Raw genomic sequence first — 17,909 nt, forward strand, 5'->3', positions numbered from 1 at the left:
AGAAAATCACATTTATCTCAACTGTAAAATGAAACAGTGAATCCTTTTAGCAACAGCATTTTAATAAAGATTTGGTTCTTAACAACAAAACTCAACTGTAGTGAACGAGAAATACAGTTTTGAAGTAAAGTGCAATGCAGTGTTTTAAATGAAAATCACATTCAAAGGGAATACTATACAAGCACAGACCGAAACTAGCAATTTAGACAGCACTTCCCCAATTTCAAAAACAAAGGCTATTTGGGTCTGCTAAACAACGTGAATAAAAAAAAAAGAACCTAGAAGACCCAGTAAATAATCTTAGCAACATCTTATTTAAAAAAAAAAATCCATAACGACAAAACTGAACTGTAGTATATGGAAAATATGATAGTTTTTTTTAACTAAGTGCAATGCGGTGTTTAAAATGACCACCAGATTCAAAGTGAATATTTAGGCACCGATCGAGACTAGCAATTAGACAACACCTTATCCATTTTAAAATCAACAGGTACTTATTTTTGGTCTGCTGAAGAACAAATAAAAGGGAACTTAGAAGGACCTGAAAACATTTTCTTTGTCATGACCTAACTTACTCCTGACAGAACGGACAGACTCCAGATGGCTCGACGGCTTAGAGCTCGACGACGCCATTCAGATCTTTGTACCTGATGAGGTAGGACGGGTAACACTGCCAGCTGCTGAAAACCGCAAATATCCTGGGACTGAACTCGCAGTCCACGCAGGCATCGTAAAAATCGGCGCTGGAGTCTTGGGAGGGCGGTAGGTGGTACTCGGGGTTCCCTTTGGTCACCCTCCCCACCAGGACTTTAGCCAAGAACATGTGGCGCAGGCCGTCGGGCGTCGTCTTGACGGCGTAGGCGTGGGACAAGCTGGCCAAGGACGAGAAGTAGGTGGCGTAGCCTAAGGCCCTTCCGTTGGTGCCGGCCAAGCTCGGGTCAAAGTTGTTGCGGCAAATGCTCTCCGCGGCATCTAAGGTAGTACCGTGGAAAAGGTGATACTCCACACGTACGTCTGAACCAGCGTACTTTCTCTCCATGAACGCCTTGTGTCTACCAGAGCAAAATGGAAGAGTCACCACAACTAACGGGAGGATGAAAGTATCTGTAAATTTCCATGGTTCCGAGCTGTGATTAAAAGAAACGCGCGTGCCTTTAAATAAAAAATAAATAAAAAATTACCTCTGGTACTTGTCCCAATGCACAAAGTTCTGGACCTGCTGGATGACAACGATATCCACCTCATTCTCGGGAATGGTGGTGTAGAAGAATTCCCGGATGGACAGGAAAACCTGGGTGCCGACCGGAACGTCCACCAAGCTGCAGTCCGCCTCCAAGCCCAGACGCCAAGAGGGGGGTAACAATGTGGACTCCAAAGGAACCATATTGAAGTTGGGATCAAAAGCAGACAAGACGGGCTCCATCTGGACTCCTGTCCTGTAGAGTGAGGTATTGAAGCTCCACCATCCCAAAATTGAAAGAAAAATACAGCACTTAGCAAGCCCGGTTACCCACTTGAGGTGCGGGTGAAGGCTCTTGATTGAACGGTATACGGGTCGACAACGGACGTCTCTAACAAAGCCTGTGGTGACGTTGCTCTGCATCATGGTGGTGAAGTCCACCTTGTACTCTTGCGAGTTGACCATGAAGAAGCACTCCACCTCCTTGGTGGCCATTTTGGCCTGGAGCAGGGCAGACACCTCCTGAAAACCAGCCCAATCAAGGTCTTTAAACTTGTTGCCTTATTTTTACCACATAAAAAAACATTTTTTCCGTCAAATTGCCAACTGGGTTGGTAACATGAACCCCAAATCTAAAACCTGGTAGAAAATGAACGGGAACCTGATCATACTCCATCCATTTCACGCTGTTCCACCAGTAAATCCGCCACTTGGCGGGGAAATGCGGGTTCCTGAGCCGACTCTCTGAGTTGCTCAGTCTTCTGGCGCTACTGTATTTGTGGAAGTCCACAATCTCCATGTCATCCAGACTCAAGGTGAAGGTGACCGGTCTGCGGAGGAACATCGGAACACACCGGAGTTGAGGTAAACCGATAATCAATCATCGGACTTACCCTTCCTTGAGTCTCACGGTCTCCTGATTGACGTTGGAGTACATGCGTTCCAGTAGCAGTTGGGCACTGGGCTTGACGTGCGTCCAGCTGTCCGTCAAGGTGTTGTACAGTTGCCAGAAAAAGGGGTACGGCGTGTGGTGCATCTCGCACCAGTCGGGCGCCAGACAAATACCGAGCAGGAAATTGTCGCAGATATCCACGTGGTCGGCTTTCCAGGTGTAAAAGGCAGGGACGGGAGCGACATTTGGGCTCGGCGGCGGAGGCGGGAGGCTGGCGAACGAGTTGCGGGTGGCAGACCAAGTAGAGCTTTCGCCATCGGGGGGGTACTTTGGGGGAATGTGAGCGTCGAGGAAGTACGGCGCCGCCATCCATGTGACGTCCACTTGAGCGGGCACTAGCCGTGTGCTGGACTGGTATGCCCGCTGTGGAGCATCCTGGGAGGATCTTGCAGGTAGCGTGTTCTTCATCCCTGGCAAAAACAGACTGCTTTTTGCAAAACATTATGGAACATCATCTGAAAAATTTGCATATCCAAATATGTGTGCCAATAAAAAAATTCCAAAGACACTAAAAGAACTTAGCTTTAGGCCATTTAAGAGCTCTGATATGCCTGTGAGATTAAAAACGGAACTACTGTTAACTCATTCCTATGCCATGGACAGACGTCCAATCAACTTGGACTGGGAGGGATGGCAGTCAGTGGATTCGTTTTGTGGGAATTGCATACACATCTGAGAGCAAAAGGGTGAATTTGTTTTCCAAAATTTGGTACGGGGCTTCCTCCGGTGGTCAATAAAGGGAGTACCGTTCACATGAAATTCAACTTGTCAATTAAAGTTTGTAAACGATTTATTTTCAACCCTTGCCTATAACTTCCTATTTATTTGGTTCAGAATCCAATTTTGTGGATGATACTGATGGAGTTTATGGAAATAAAACTTTTTGATAAGTACACGCCTGAATTGAAATGTTAAAACTGTTCAGGCTGGCAGTACATAGTGTTAATTAAAAAACTTAAAAAACACGACATGTCACGTTTAGTTATCACGTGATGTTTGTGAGGCTCCAAAACATAAAAGGTTAAGACATTAAGTTAGTCTTCTGTTACCGTAGATACTAGAAAAGTACTTACCCTGTACAGTCAGTTCCACCGATAACTAGCTTCCAAGGGGCTTAGTGCTGGTGCATCTATTTAAAAAAAAACAAGAACAAAGAAATTATACAAAGGAATGTCAAGCAAACGTCATTCACTTTGTACTTCAGTTACTTTGCAGGGAGAGTATTCACCCGGCTTGGAGGCTTATTAGCCTAATTGGACAAAGTTACCTGCCTAAACGAGAAGGTGGAACCACCGTTCAGCAACCGAAGACGAGAAAGACAGACGATGGACGACGATAAACAACATTTAAGCAAGATGGTTCCCAGGTTGTTTTCAAGTACACTAATTGTGCCTGAATAAAAAAGGAGCTTTGAACATTTCTGGGGTCTTGTTATTTTTATTTTTTCTAGTATTTTTAATGTGTTTATTTATTTTTTACACTTTTATATGTATATGTATATATATATATACATATATATATATGTATATATAAATATATATATATATATATATATATGTATATATAAATATATATATATATATATATATATATATATATATATATATTTATATATATTTATATTTGTAGCACTTTTATCATGAAAGGAGAAAAAGGAATTTTCCTTTGTTGTCTTAATGTGTAAAGTGAAATTTGCAAATTAGTATAAAATCATTAGTAGAAGAATTTGAAATGATTTGACAGCAGTCAGTGATGATTATTATATATATATATATATATATATATATATATATATATATATATATATATATATATATATATATATATATATATATATATATATATATATATACCAGCACTTAATAGCAAAGAAAAGTCGTAGAAAATTTTAAAAATGGTTTATTGCTTAAAAAAACATTAGAGAACTTCATGCAGCTGATTTTTATAACAAAACTTCTCCCAAAATTACTTCATTCCGTGTTGAGCTGATTTCCTTACACATTCTCACTCACAGCAACTGCAGCGTTACTTGTTATTTTTATTTGATTTATTTTTTGACCCGACGATTTTTATAACAAAACTTCTCCCAAAATTACTTCATTCCATGTTGAGCTGATTTCCTTACACATTCTCACTCACAGCAACTGCAGCGTTACTTGTTATTTTTATTTGATTTATTTTTTCTAATCTGACCGGTCGTCCTCTCGTGGGTTTTCTGAGATCTCGCGGAAGACATCCCCGTCCTCCAGCATGCTCTGAAAGCAGGGCGTAAAATTAGGCAAGTGACAATAAGAACAAAAAAACATATTTAGGTAATAAACTTTGCCATACTGTCAGATTATTAATTCCCTCCGAAAAGACTCCGATCTGCCTCACGGCGCCTTCGGAGTCGTCCATCTGACCCGAGACAGACGTGTTATCGGCGAGAGAACGACAACACGGCGGAACGACGGCCGACAAACAGTCATACCTGCTCTAACTGCTCCAGTTGGTCCTCGGGGTCCGGGAGGGGCCGCCCTCCCACATCCATCGGGCACACGTAATCGCTCAGGTCGTCGTGTCGTTTCTTCCGCAGCGTCCCGAAATTTCCGAACGACAGAAGTCGAGGCTACCGGGAAGTAAAGAGAAACCGTTTTTAGCTTTAATTCATCGACGGCAACAGACGTCCAATCCGTTTGGGGTGGCAGCGTTCTTTCATTGGCCGTTCAAATGGATCGGACGGCTAAAACGATAAACTCATGTCATCGGACATCTATGAATGGCGCCGAAAGAGTAAAATTTTCCCACCTTGACTCTAGCGGCGGCGGTGAGCACGACGTAGTCTGGGTTTTCCAGACATTCCTGCTTGAGCTTTTGCGCCTCCCCTCCCACGAGCAGGTGGAAATGCGTGGCGAGGTGGCGCCGAAGTAGCGTTTTCCCCGGCGGGATGTTAAGCAGGAGGGCCAAGGCGTCCACCGTGAAACGCGGTTCCAGAACCTGGTGGGCGGCAAAATCAGTGTTCCCCTGGAGCCGTTCCTAATGAAAGTAGCACGGCAAACATCCTCACCAAGAGACCCCCGTGAACGCCACTGCCCCTGAGGTTGGGCGCGTACTCCGCCAGGTCCACGGACCGCAGCCACTCCATCACTCGGTGGTTGCTCCACTGGATCACGTCGGACGGTCGCGTCTGCTTCTGAGGGCGACCAGGAGGAAATGTTGAGGGCGCGGCGTCCGAACATTCGGCGAGCCGCCAATGTACCTCGTCCGTGGGCCGGCGTCGCAAACAGTCGGATCGGAAGGAGTTGAGACGCAGAACCTGGACGGCTCGCTTGACGCTCAGGTGGTGGAGAACGCTGCCCACCTTCAGGGACAGGAGATCCTCCTAAAACACAGAAACCACTGTTATGTTATCTTATTGATTTAGCGATATGCTAAATCAGTGGTCCTCAAAGTGGGGTACGAGTACTATCCGTGGTACACGGGCTCCCTTTAATGATATGGGAAAGATTCCAATGGAATAAATGTAGTTAAGATTACTCAAGTATAGTCTCATCTCATTTACTGAACCGCTTTATCCTCACTAGGGTTGCAGGGGGTGCTGGAGCATATCCCAGCTGACTTTGGGCCAGAGGCGGGGACACCCTGAATTGGTGGACAGCCAATCGCAGGGCACAAGGAGACAAACAACTATTCACGCTCACACTCATACGTAGGGACAATTTAAAGTGTCCAATCAGCCTACCACGCATGTCTTTGGAATGTGGGAGGAAACCGGAGTACCTGGAGAAAACCCACACAGAGAACATGCAAACTCCGCACAGGTGGACCGACCTGGATTTGAACCCAGGTCCCCCAATTGTGAGGCCGACACGCTAACCTCTCATCACCGGGCCGCCACTCAAGTCTAGTTCATCGTTCATTTTCTGAACCATGAGGGCGAATATGGCCCACCAACTAAACCGAGTTTGGCACCCCTAATGTAACCAAAAGTACACTCTGGTTAGATTCAACTCTCAAACTGTTAAAACATGACTAAAATAGCATGGATAAATCATATCTTTGTAAATTTCTCTTTTTGTTTTGAATAAAAATGACAAAAATATAGACATTTTGATGCTATTCCTTTTGAGACCCACTGGACCGCATTGAAAACATCAACATGTGAAGGCGTGTGCGTGTTATTCTGACCACAGTCATGTAGTGCAGCATGCGCGCGTCCACTCGTGCCTCGTCAAACTGACTCTTGTACTGCGGCAGCCCGACATCGTCCAGCCAGCCTGGAACACACGCACGGATTGGTGCAATCGGCATCCCACGAACGCTCGAAAATGGATGTCCACTCACGAGTGACCCAGTTGTGGTCCAGTTTGCCTTTCGGGAGGTCTTCTTGCGAGTGAAGCGCTCGAAGGGCGAGCTGGAGCTTCTTCCTGTGGAGAGGGTGCTTCATGCCCAGCTCCTAGAAAGGAAAGAGCGCGCTGTTACGCGAAAAGCCCGTGTCGTCCGCCGGCGCGCACCTTTTCCAGGTCGTGCTGCGAGGCCAACAGCAAGCTCTGCCCCGACTTGATCCAGTTGTGACCCGGCGCGGCGTACAAGCCCAAGCCTTGTTCGTGAAGCCACTCGCAAACGTCCTCCCGGCTCCAGCGCGAGAACGGGACGTCCGCCGCGCCGATGGGGGAATCAGACGGGTTCAGGCGAGGGCCGGCCGTGGCCCGCACGCCGCCGCGTTGAAACTCGGCTTGGTCGTCTGAGTTCAAGGACGCGGAGGGGCTTCTTCTCAGCCTGAGGGAAAGAGAGCGTCACGGAGGAGACCATTGGACGCCGGCGTTCGGGCGGCGTACCTGCCCAGGAACTTCCTCAAGCCTTTGGACTTTTTCTTGCACTCGGGTGGCGAGTTCGAGGCTTCCGGGACTTTGCGCTCCGTCTCAACTGCGTGGACACGCTCGATGCAATGCTCGATGCACTCCCGAATAAAACGACTGGAAAATTTGACTCACCAAGATTTGGCGTGCTATTCGTGCGTTTGGTTCCACGCAGTTTGAATAATCCTCGACCCAAGGAGGCGCGGACCCGCCTGCCGCCAAATGGCTCTTCATTGGCCAAAATTCTACTCTTGTTTATTGCCTTGACAGAGAAATAAAGATGTCAATTGAACACATGAGTCAAGAAGCGGTTCTGACCTGAACAAGGGCGAGCTCACCTTTTCCTCGCCGTTGCTTGGAGGCACCTCAAACGATCTAAAAATCACCACGTGGTAACAAAGAGGAGGGGAAAAAATTAACCTTCTGGTTCAAATGGACTGGATCTATCGGCGTTGATGGCCGTGTATGAGTTAAAAACTACCGGACGTACCAGATTTGAACATGTGATCGGAAATGGTGCCCAATCAGGTATTTTAAGACCGGAATCAGGTAAAAAAGTTCTCATCTCATCTCATTTTCTGAACTGCTTTATCCTCTCTAGGTTCACGGGGGGTGCTGGAGCCTATCCCAGCTGATTTCGGGCCAGATAATTAAAATGGTTTTGAGGTATATAACTGTCAATGGCAGTGAAAGGGCTACAAACTACAAAATAATCCGCAGGTTAAAAAAATACACAAAATACTGTAGTTTTTATTTATATTTACACTATGGAAACAAACTTTGCAGAACCAGTAAGTGAAAAATTGCAATTTTTCTTATGTGAATTAAAATAATATACTGCTAAAAGTATATATAGTTTGTTTTATACAATATACTCTGAAATAAATGTTGCAGAACAGAAAGCACAAAAGCAAAGAAAATCACAATAAAGATTCTCATCTTTTTGGGTGTTTTCTCACATATTTGGATGTTTCTCACGTACCCCATAACAAATGGGTATTCATGGATTAGCATACCTGTCAACCTCTGCCGATAACTGCCCTTCTAAATGATTATGATTCCCCTTACAACCCCCCAAAAAACCTTACAAACACCGTACGACATAACTGCCCTTCTAAATGATTATGATTCCCCTTACAAACCCCCAAAAAACCTTACAAACACCGTACGAGTCGTACGGTGTTTGTAAGTTTTTTGGGGGGTTTGTAAGGGGAATCATAATAATTTAGAAGGGCAGTTATCGGCAGGGTTGACAGGTATGGATTAGGGTTAAAAATATGTGTCTCTACTGACAAAAAATCCAATTTACACATTTCTGGAACCAATTCATTTCGTAAGTAGAGGTAGCAATGTAGTACCTCTGAGCTGCCTGCAGCTGTCGCTCTCGGTCCAGTTCCTCCACCTCCTCCAGCACCGCGATGCCGGGACTAGACTGCAGCGAGGACGAGGAAGGAAAACAGGAAGAAGCCGCCACATATTTCGCCAAAAGAGAGGGATTCATAATGAGTGTGGATTTGCGACTGACGTCGAAAGGAAGTGTGCGACGGTGGGCTTGTGTTTACCTCCACGGAGATCCTTCCTGTCTCGCCCTCCGACACCAGCCTGACCTCATCTGGGATGTCGGCGTAGTCGTCCTCTTTCGGGGACAAGGGCAAAAAAATATCAGGACGCTTCCCCCCCCAAAAAACGCTGTCAGTACTGGAGTTTGCTTTCTACCTTTGAGTTTTTCAGGAACTCGAGTTCTCTCCAACTCTTTAATCCGTCGCTCCTAGTGAGAAAAAAAAAAGATGAGACATCGGCGATTTGATGGTGTCGAAAACGGCCTGGGGTTTGTTTTTGCGCACCTTTTGGTCGTTCGCCGACGTTAGCGCGTCCAACTGCGTCTTTATTTGGGATATTTCGGCATCTGGCGGGGATGCAAATGCGCGCCCAGTCAGCCCGCTTCCACGTTTGTTTGAGCGTTGGGGCGGAATGGAAGCGGTCCGTCTAATCACGGCGGCTCTGTGCAAATATTCTTATTGGCGTGGAAACGCCTCGACGGGATTAAGACAGAGCGGAAGGTCGGGTAGAATGCAAATAGCTGCGAGGATACGTTGAGGATTAACAGGAAAAGAGGAAGTCTAGTAGCCTCTGTTTGAACCAGAGCGAGACTGAGACAAAATAGAAGGAATCTGTGCAAAATTCAATGTTTTTCCCCCCTGCTAATTCTTGGATTCCTGGCTTTGACTGCTCGTGTTTCAGAACCATTGCACAAAATTGATTTTTTCAATTTCCATTTTCCAATAATGTGATATAACGGCGAACAAATTCATAGTTTTTGGAAAACCTGTTTTTCTAACCTTCATTCAACATAATCATTTGTGTAGTTTTTTTTAAACCTTTATTATACGTTCCTTTAAAAATATATATGAGCGCATTCTTCGATTGAAAGGGCCTATTTTTTTGTTATCTACCATGTGTTTTACACTTTTGCACAATTATAAAAAAATATCAAGTATTCACTTTGTTTGTGTTCAAGTTAACGTAAGGAAGAGGCATTACTATTGTTATTAATATACTTGCAGGATTACAGGTCAAAATTATAATTTAATTCTAACTAATATCGCGATGCTTTGAATTTGTCTGCTTGGGCCAAATTCAGAGTCCTTTCCTTGTATTTTCAATAAAAAATAACATGATTTGTTACCATTTTGACAACAAAACAAAACGAAAACAATCAGCTCCTCCGATCAAAACGGCAAGACAACCGCTGACCTCTCTCTGCTGCCTCCGTCACCCTCGGCGGGCTGTCGTCCTTGAACCTCCGAAGCTCCGCCTCTCGTTCCTCCAGCTCCCGCTGTAGCAGCTGCAGCTCTTCCTGCACGCCAATTCATCCGTCACAAAATAATGCTGACTTAGCGTCCGTTTAGAAGCGATCGAACTGTGGCGATAAGTTTTGGGACCGGTGTCACGAGGGCAAGCGCTTACATCCGCAGTGAAGAAAATTCAGGGAAAGCGGTGAGGAGCAAGCAGCAGAAGACCACAAAAAGAAGAAGGTAGGAGAAGAAGAAGAAGAAGATGGGGAACGCAAACCTTCACCTCGATTCCCACCGTCCGCTTGGCAGGCTTCGTGGGGCGTTAGCATCCCAGAAACAGGTTAAGAGAAGTGGAAAGTTAAAAGGCGTCAGTCATCACCCGAAGTGGCGCCAAAACTCACCTCGCAAGCTTTGGTTTTCCTGTCGCACTGCAGTCGTTCGCTCTCGATTTCAGCGAGGTGCAAACGTAGCGTGCTCACTTCCTGGCACAAGTCCTGCGAAGGAGAAGCGAGCTGTGATTTTCCCAGACGTGGTCTTTGGACATGAAACACATGTCGTCGCGTGATCCAGACGGAGTGCGACGGACCTCCGCCATGCTCCAAACAATAGCCGGGAGCACACGCGGCGCTTCCAGAAGATCCCACCTCGTTATCTATACGTTCTCGCTCCACCGTGCTCAGTTTCAGCTTCAGTCCGGACACCTCCGCCGTTAACTCCATCTTCTGGCTCTCCAGCGCCGAGCGGGTCAGCAGCTCCTTGGGAGCGGATCGTTACGCCGCTGCTGCGACTAAAGTCGCCGCGGGCGGTGTCTCCTTCGTACCTTTTGTAGCAGCTCCTCGGTGGCGCAGAGCTTCTCCCGGTGGCGCTCCAGGCAGTTGTCAAGGTCTCGGATCTTCTCACCTTGCACTTCCACCTGGTCCGTCAGGACGCTGACCTACGGACGGACATAAGATTTCCAGATCTAGGTGGATTTTTCCCCCCCAAAATGCTTCTAATTGGCTCTAAAAACTCCATTTAAATTCTAGTTTATCCCTAATAGAGGGTCAATCCTCTCCCCAGGCCTCCCACTTCAGATGGATCGGTCGTCTAGCGCCGTCAATGCAAGGGAAAAAACAGCAGGTGTTTCTGGTTCTGAATTCCAAAAGAAAGCCAAGCAGACAAACCTGAAGGATTAGACACTCTTTGTCACTCTCCAGTCGGGTTAAGCGCTCCTGGTCGACTGTCTCTGAGCTCTGGCCATTTGTCTGCAACAGGGAAGACTTTTTTTAGAGATCAAAACGCAATTTTTCCAGCTCGAAATTGCAATAAAGTCCTAAATGTCAAGCACATCCAATGTTAACTCCTCGACTGCCCTAGACGGCGATTGGCGACCAATCTATTTGGAGTAGGAGGCCGTGTTGGCTCACTGGCAGACCTCCCACTTCAAATGGATTGGTCTCATTTATGGTGTTCTAATCCAGGGGTGGGCAAACTATTCCCCAAGGGGCTTTTGTTCTGACACCAATCTGGTGTCTTGCAAGTTCAATCAGCGTCAGGTGCTTCTTTTTTTCCGGAGAAATCTCATTGGTTAAACGGTCTGGAACAGTTAAGACCACTGACATATGTCCGATTGGAGTCAATGCCATAACTACACTGGCTTTGACAAGACGACCACAAAGGACGAAGAAGGACGGCCCGGGTATGTCGGCTGGAAATCATTCCATTCCATATGTGGAAGCGCCGTCAGCATGTCAGAGCGCTACTTTTAACCAGGCTCACGTCTGCTCAGCGTCTCCGCCGCCCCGCTGGCGTGGGATTCTGGGCTCGCTTCCTTACCATCCGTCCCTGCAGCCACTCGGCCAGACCCTCGGCGGTGGAGTCGGGGATTTGGCAGCGCAGGTTGTCCCTCTCCTCGTTGTCCATCAGCTCCAGAACCCCGCGCAGGTCCTCCAACAAATGCGGGACTCGCGGGCCTCCCAGAAAGGGCGACGTGGGCGACTGGCAGTCGAATAGACCGTTGGAGTAGTCCATTGCTTTAGAGCCTGACGCGACAAAGACGACAACGCTGTAGTAGTCGTAGTGGTCGTAAGGAGTTGTATTATACATCAAATAGATGGAATTTCATATAATAATTAAACAATATTGATTCAAACATGAAATAAAATTGGGTTTTGGTTGCGCATTATAGAGCGGAAAATACGGGAAATAAAAATGGGGAAAGCGAAGATTTGGTTAGAAGCTGATAAAGAAAATAGCACTATAACAAGTAACCTTTTTAACACAAAAAATGAATCATTGCAGTTGTAGGTTTAAACATTTAAGCTATTTAAAAATAATAATAAAGGACATTTAATATGACCCTTTTTGTTCTGAAACGTAAAAAAACAAGTTTAAAACTTTTAAGAATAAATGAGGAGTTGCCCATTGTCTGCCAATATCAACGATAGACGCCCGGTAGACCCTCTAATATCGGATTGAACGTCTCACATTGTCAATGGAAGACAACACGTTGATGTTAACCCGTATGATTCACTCTGCAAGGATGTTTTGGGGGTTGGGGGCCTTTCCTCGTGCGATCTTTCCTCCCATTGGAAAGTTCTGCGGAAAAAAGTCAAGCCGACACTCTAACGTGCCAATGCTTGAAAAATCATTAGCATGCGTCACGCTGCTGAACAATGGAAACTTTTTTTTTTGTTTTTGCAAGGAAGCTATCCAGTGGCAGGAACAAGCGACGATATTCCAAAGCTAAAATTCTGAGGGGCTCGCATTACATAGAAGGTAGGAGTAGAATTGGGGGTTGTTTTCCCAGCATGCACTGCAATTCCTTCCAGATGTGCAGCTCCTCAATTCCTACCTGCAATGATCCCGTCCATTTGCTCCAAGGCGGCTGCCAACATCTCGCTAGCGTCGGACATCATCTTCTCCTCTAATCACCTGGCGTGGAAGAAGAAAATCACTTGAAGAAAAACATCTTGAGTCGAACCGTTTCAAACGGCACACGTGGAACACGCCGTCAGTGATTGATTGAAATTTTCCCACAAATGCTGTAAGCCCAACCAACTCATTTGAGAACAGTGGAACTCCTTGTTCATTATATTTGGTCAACATGGGCTTGACATCATATCCTGCGTGGTTGGCACAACACAAGAACCTTGTGATAAAACGTCATCTTTTCGGCGTAAAATGTTCTCTCTGCAGGTATTTCCGCGGGACGACGGAAAAGCACTCATCGCAGCGGGGTGCAAGCTGTGTTTGATCAGCTGTGAGCTTTTCACCTCAACAAGAAGAAAAATAAAGCGGATGCCTCCAAAATCCATACCGTATTTCAGTTATCATAATATAATAATCCTGCTCAAAATTCAGAATACGCTCACTAAGAAGTGGAACAACTTTTGAGTTTAACCAATCATTTAGCTCAATGTTACTGAAATAGAAGCATTCCCAATCCTCCCAGCTTCAACTAATTGGACGTCTATCCTTGTCAATGGCATGCAGACTTAATAGCATGAAATTTAAAAATATCAACTTTAGAGTATTCAGCAGTGGTCAGCGCATCGGCCTCGCAGTTCTGGGGTCGAGGGTTCGATCCCAACTCGGTCATCACTGTAAGGACTTTGTATGTTCTCCCCGGCCGGGCTTGTGTGGGTGTTCTCCGGGTACTCCGGTTTCCTCCCACATCCCAGAAACATGCTAAGCTAGCTGGTTGAACACTCTAAATTGCCGGATTGTCCTTTGTCTCCTTGCGCCCTGCGATTGGCCGGCCACCGATGCAGTGTGTCCCCTGCCTGGTGCCAGTGGTTCGCAGGGACAGGCTCCAGCGCCCCTTGTGAAGATAAGCAGTTCAGAAAATGAATGCATTTTCTTCCCCTTGGTTCCCTATGTTAACTGTTCCCACCCGCTCCTCAATTTTGCTTGGCTTAACTCCCTAATAAACATCTTGTGGTAGGATATGCCATGTGATCTTATATCATATCACGACATTATGGCAAGTGTACTGAGAAAAATATTGCCGCAAGGAGGTCGAGCGAGGGTTGATAACGTGCACTCGAGCCACCCTACGCACATTCCTGAGAAAGTTAACGCTCCCAAACTCCCAGAAGCGCCTGGTACCGACGACCCCACTGACTTCTTGGACCCTCGTCACCTCTGCCTTCTTCACTCACTCAAACAAAACACAGCGAGCGCTCATCTTGCGTCGGATCGGAATGCGTTGAAGAAACGCAGATGTTAGATTCCTACCGGGTATCCGATGACTACGCTACCAATCATTCGTTTTGAAATTTAAACAAGCATCGGCGCTTTATTTACATTTGACACAACGGTCCTTCTTTTTTTTTTACACGTTGTTTGTAAGCACCTTCGCACACTCGCCACCAATCTAGGTCACGAAAAGCACGTTTCGACTAAACAAGCTGCCAAAGTAGGCTGAAATAATATATTTTTAACTCCTACCAGATGGGCAACTGGAAAAAGTCATAAGGTTGATGAACCTACGCTAATGAGTCCAGCAGGGATCATTTTAGGGGCCACTTTTGAATTGTACGTAAACATACACAATGTTAAAATTAGCCTTACAGATTTTATAAAGCAACTTTTTTTTCTGTGGCATGATTAAGACGATACAATATCTCAAAGTGTCAGGTAGATTGAAGTGTTATTTTTAAGCCTTAAATAATTGGCTGACATGGACAGTGATGGCAATCCAAGTTTGAGCAAGAATGGATGTCTACTAGTGATAAACTAATATCTTGGTAATTAACTCAAGAATGAATAAAGGGATTTGCATCAAACTCGCAGGATATGTTTGTAACAATGGTGTAATGCTTCCTGTGTGTGGCTCCAGTTTTTTACCTAGGTCTACAATGTCTTGTGTGTCTGTCTTGCTACTGCGACCAAGGAAATTTCCCGAATACGGGATGAAATAAAATTCTAATCTAATGCGGTCAGAGATCGCAGAGGTAAAAAACAACAACACCAAAAAAACAAGGAAATCCGTGTTAAGTTGTTTCATAATAAAACGGATATGGCAATGCTTTGAATTTGGCTGCTTAGGCATTAGTCTGCTCTTTCATTTGTACTTTTTTAAGCTTCTTTGTTGTTAAAATGTCTTTTTACACTTTGCAACTAGTTGAAAAATATAGTCGAAAAATCAAGCTTCATTCGCAACGGAAATGGACGTCTGGAAAAAAAAGGGTTAAGGGGCAACTACGCTTTCATGTTGGAAAATCTAATTTATCCAGTGAAGAAAAACAGTCCTTGGCCAACACAACTCAGAATTTGAAGCTGCTAGTGAACGTCACATGGTCTTTGTTGACACTCCAGCTTCAGCGGACTTTTGCTCGGGCACCGCCGAGGTCACGCTGATGGACGTACCCACTTTGAGGGCAATTTTATTTTCTACCCCTACCACAAACCAGTGGGATCAGATGGCGGGAGCTCCGAGGTGCCTAGATCTCACGGCATTTTAAGTTTTTGCGGGCTGTCAGGAATTTGGGCCAAGAAAAACCGGCGGTTAATCAGCGGGCGACCACAGAAGCTCCCCATCCCCGCTACGGCTGTCACGTTTCGCGGGCTGGCTGCAATGCTCCCACCTCGTCGGGACGGAACCATAAAAGGGATTGAAGCGACCCCTCAGGAAAAGCCTGGCGTGGGCTCGCCAGGAAGCGCTTCCTGCCACATTTGGGGTCAACTCTCTCCCAAGTCCATGGAAAAAAACATCATCTTATTGTGGTCACAAGAGGCCAATAATTTGAAATGAGATCAAGATTTTAACTTCATTACAGCAAAACGCTGTAAACAACAACAATCCCACATTAGGAGTTCCAAAAACACTAATTTGCCCAACTAGTCAGTAGCAAACACATACTAAATGGATGCAGCATGCGGATCATGTGCGATTTATCCATTTAGAACTCATATTTACGCTTTTTAACTCCTTCAAAGCCATTGAAGGAGAAAGGCGTCCAATCGTGTGGCGCTTTACATCCTTTCATTGAAATGGGGTTATCACAAATTGACGTCCATTCCAATCGAAACTGGGACTTTTGCATGAAAGCGTGTTTATTTGCTGTCAATCCTCCCAGTTCAAATGGATCGGACAGCCATTGCACTCACTGGAGATGATAAATTCAAAATCCAACATTGAGTTAAGAATTAGTTTATTTTTAATTTGCATTCTGCAAGCTGCGTAGCATCAAATTGCACTTGAGGGATTTAAAAATAAAATCACTTTATGCATTAAAAATCACTAATGTAGAGATGACAGTTACTGTAAACGTGTGTGCCAGACAATGCTTATGTTGATGTAAACATTGTAATACTGTCAAGTTATGTTAAAAATATATATATTACTTGAATGCTTATTGAATGTTTTTTTGTGGATCAGGGTGAAATGGTGTGTGTGTGATGGCTCCTAATTTACAGTTTAAAAGATTACAAATATGAATTCAACAGAAAACAAGTAAAAGAAAACTTGAATAAACTCACCGGTTGGTCAAATATATGAATAATGAAAAATCCTTTGAGAAAAGTGTAGACACTTTGAAGGAGGTTTCAGCGTAGCTTCATTGCGAGACCACCACAATCTGATTTACTAACTTGACTTGTGTGAAAGGGAGGGCGATTCTTTCACGTCGCCTGGAAGGGAAAAGAAAGCAGGATGCCAGCCAAGGTCTTTCAAAATAAAACTGCCGCTTGTGCTGAAACTAAATTTGCATGAACTGTTATTTGTATTGTGAGTTTTTCTGCACGCCAGTGTTGACCAGCAGAGGGCGTTAGAGTTATTTCTATGCACATTTCCTCACACAGACGGCTTAGTGCTGTATTACACTTATACATATTGAAGTTGCACGAATATTTTCCTCTATATTTATACAGTACAGTACAGTATCTTCATTAATATTATTCTTCTGAAAATATTGAAACATGTGTATTTTGTGGAAACATCGTGTCTGGCCTTGTTACCTCATCCGACCCTCTGTGACCATGGCAACCTTGTTGCTTGGATGTACCTGTCCATACAGGAGGCACATATGATTTTCAATTTAAACTCTGCGCTATCTGCAAATAGTTATCATTTTTCCATAATAATTACATTTACTTACAAGGACAACCAAGTTCAAAAAGTCATTGAGATTCTTCTGCATTGCCTTTCCATTATTTACATATTAATCAGAAGTAGTATTTTGTATTTTGTTAGTATTATTTATATTATTATTATTCATGGTACTTTTTTCTTTTTCTCAGACATTGGTGGCTATAATTATTTACATTATGTAAACTCATTTTTATTATCATGACCATTCATCTATTTTCCTTTACTGTTATTATTGTTATAATTAGGACCCACTGGAGGGCACATTTCATTTTTGTGAGTGTTATCTTAATGGCTTTCCCCGGTACAACGCGGAGAGAAAATTTGCATTTCATTACACCTGCCGAATTATATCCAACACTGTTCTTTTAACCCCTTCAGCTCCATCCAAGATGACAGACATCTTCCATCCATTTTAACTTCAGCAAATGGATGATATTGGTGATAATCTAATGTGTGTGACATTCAGATAAAGTGACATTCAAATTCATAATCTATAATATTAATTGTAATCCTAATCTAATCTGTGATGCAGGTCTCTCTTTGCATCTCAAAATACAGACGCAGCCGCGAGGTGACAATGCAGCAGTTAATCACACGTGACATCTAATTTAGACGTTGGCACCTGACGTGAATGGCCGTCACTTCACTTTCTCGTACAAATTGGCATTAGGAATGCTATTAAAAATAGCGAGCTAGGAATGCTATTAAAAATAGCGAGCGGGTATGGGCGACGTTCACAAAATATTTTCTCACATTTAGCGACTTGCAGTATTTCAAATATGGTCTAAATTGTAAATGTGAATCCTAAACCAACATTTTAAAGATCCGTTCAAAAGTTTGGCCATCACTATAAACCGGGCACCAGTCAGACATTAGTCTGTCTCCAAGGTAATCTCCTCCTTGTTCAGACATGGCTCCGATTCCACCAACATCCTATCATGCTATTGGACGAGCAGACAGGCCAGCAATTAGCCGTTTTTCACATCTATCCTTTGCTAGATCGGGTCATTAGTCTGCCTGCATGTTCAACCTGCCTCTGTCCAGCCATTACTCCAGTAAATCCATCAAA

At 44.6% G+C, this 17,909-nt stretch overlaps 2 protein-coding genes across 9 annotated transcripts; both read right to left on the bottom strand.

Moving 5' to 3' along the window:
* Nucleotides 1–41: 41 nt before the first annotated feature.
* LOC144068659 (protein mono-ADP-ribosyltransferase TIPARP-like) lies at nucleotides 42–4,372 on the bottom strand. Of its 8 annotated transcripts, none has more exons than XM_077593303.1 (7): nucleotides 4,326–4,372; nucleotides 3,206–3,261; nucleotides 2,074–2,542; nucleotides 1,842–2,010; nucleotides 1,515–1,702; nucleotides 1,182–1,436; nucleotides 42–1,052 (listed from the first exon to the last, which is right to left on the bottom strand). In XM_077593303.1, the coding sequence occupies exons 3-7, from the start codon at nucleotides 2,538–2,540 to the stop codon at nucleotides 614–616; spliced, it is 1,518 nt and encodes a 505-aa protein (XP_077449429.1). In that variant the 5' UTR covers nucleotides 2,541–2,542; nucleotides 3,206–3,261; nucleotides 4,326–4,372; the 3' UTR covers nucleotides 42–613. The 8 variants fall into 8 exon arrangements, with proteins under 8 accessions (XP_077449429.1, XP_077449430.1, XP_077449431.1 ...); XM_077593304.1 differs by lacking the exon at nucleotides 4,326–4,372 and adding an exon at nucleotides 3,361–3,521 and having other exon boundaries at nucleotides 2,074–2,556; XM_077593305.1 differs by lacking the exon at nucleotides 4,326–4,372 and adding an exon at nucleotides 3,341–3,521 and having other exon boundaries at nucleotides 2,074–2,556.
* Nucleotides 4,016–16,380, bottom strand: LOC144068656 (liprin-beta-1-like). Its single transcript, XM_077593290.1, has 25 exons — nucleotides 16,231–16,380; nucleotides 12,599–12,678; nucleotides 11,581–11,786; nucleotides 10,929–11,009; nucleotides 10,586–10,699; nucleotides 10,410–10,520; nucleotides 10,167–10,259; nucleotides 10,049–10,075; nucleotides 9,725–9,827; nucleotides 8,815–8,876; nucleotides 8,687–8,738; nucleotides 8,533–8,606; nucleotides 8,329–8,402; nucleotides 7,309–7,345; nucleotides 7,106–7,232; nucleotides 6,950–7,037; nucleotides 6,626–6,890; nucleotides 6,456–6,567; nucleotides 6,300–6,388; nucleotides 5,371–5,493; nucleotides 5,179–5,304; nucleotides 4,920–5,108; nucleotides 4,603–4,740; nucleotides 4,464–4,529; nucleotides 4,016–4,387 (listed from the first exon to the last, which is right to left on the bottom strand). The coding sequence occupies exons 2-25, from the start codon at nucleotides 12,660–12,662 to the stop codon at nucleotides 4,316–4,318; spliced, it is 2,493 nt and encodes an 830-aa protein (XP_077449416.1). The 5' UTR covers nucleotides 12,663–12,678; nucleotides 16,231–16,380; the 3' UTR covers nucleotides 4,016–4,315.
* Between the last annotated feature and the right edge of the window lie 1,529 nt (nucleotides 16,381–17,909).

This window comes from Stigmatopora argus, chromosome 23 (genome assembly GCF_051989625.1).
Source record: "Stigmatopora argus isolate UIUO_Sarg chromosome 23, RoL_Sarg_1.0, whole genome shotgun sequence".
In the NCBI taxonomy this organism is placed as follows: Eukaryota; Metazoa; Chordata; class Actinopteri; order Syngnathiformes; family Syngnathidae; genus Stigmatopora; species Stigmatopora argus.

What these genes read in the sequence shown, in the direction of transcription:
- LOC144068659 (XM_077593303.1), bottom strand. Translation starts at nt 2,540, where the DNA reads ATGAAGAACACGCTACCTGCAAGATCCTCCCAGGATGCTCCACAGCGG. An exon ending in AATGGATGGAGTATGATCAG is followed by an intron (nt 1,703 to 1,841) that starts GTTCCCGTTCAT and finishes GCTGGTTTTCAG; the next exon opens with GAGGTGTCTGCCCTGCTCCA. An exon ending in CATTGGGACAAGTACCAGAG is followed by an intron (nt 1,053 to 1,181) that starts GTAATTTTTTAT and finishes TTGCTCTGGTAG; the next exon opens with ACACAAGGCGTTCATGGAGA.
- LOC144068656 (XM_077593290.1), bottom strand. Translation starts at nt 12,662, where the DNA reads ATGATGTCCGACGCTAGCGAGATGTTGGCAGCCGCCTTGGAGCAAATG. An exon ending in GGAAAACCAAAGCTTGCGAG is followed by an intron (nt 10,076 to 10,166) that starts GTGAGTTTTGGC and finishes CGCCCCACGAAG; the next exon opens with CCTGCCAAGCGGACGGTGGG. An exon ending in AACTGGAGCAGTTAGAGCAG is followed by an intron (nt 4,530 to 4,602) that starts GTATGACTGTTT and finishes GTCTCGGGTCAG; the next exon opens with ATGGACGACTCCGAAGGCGC.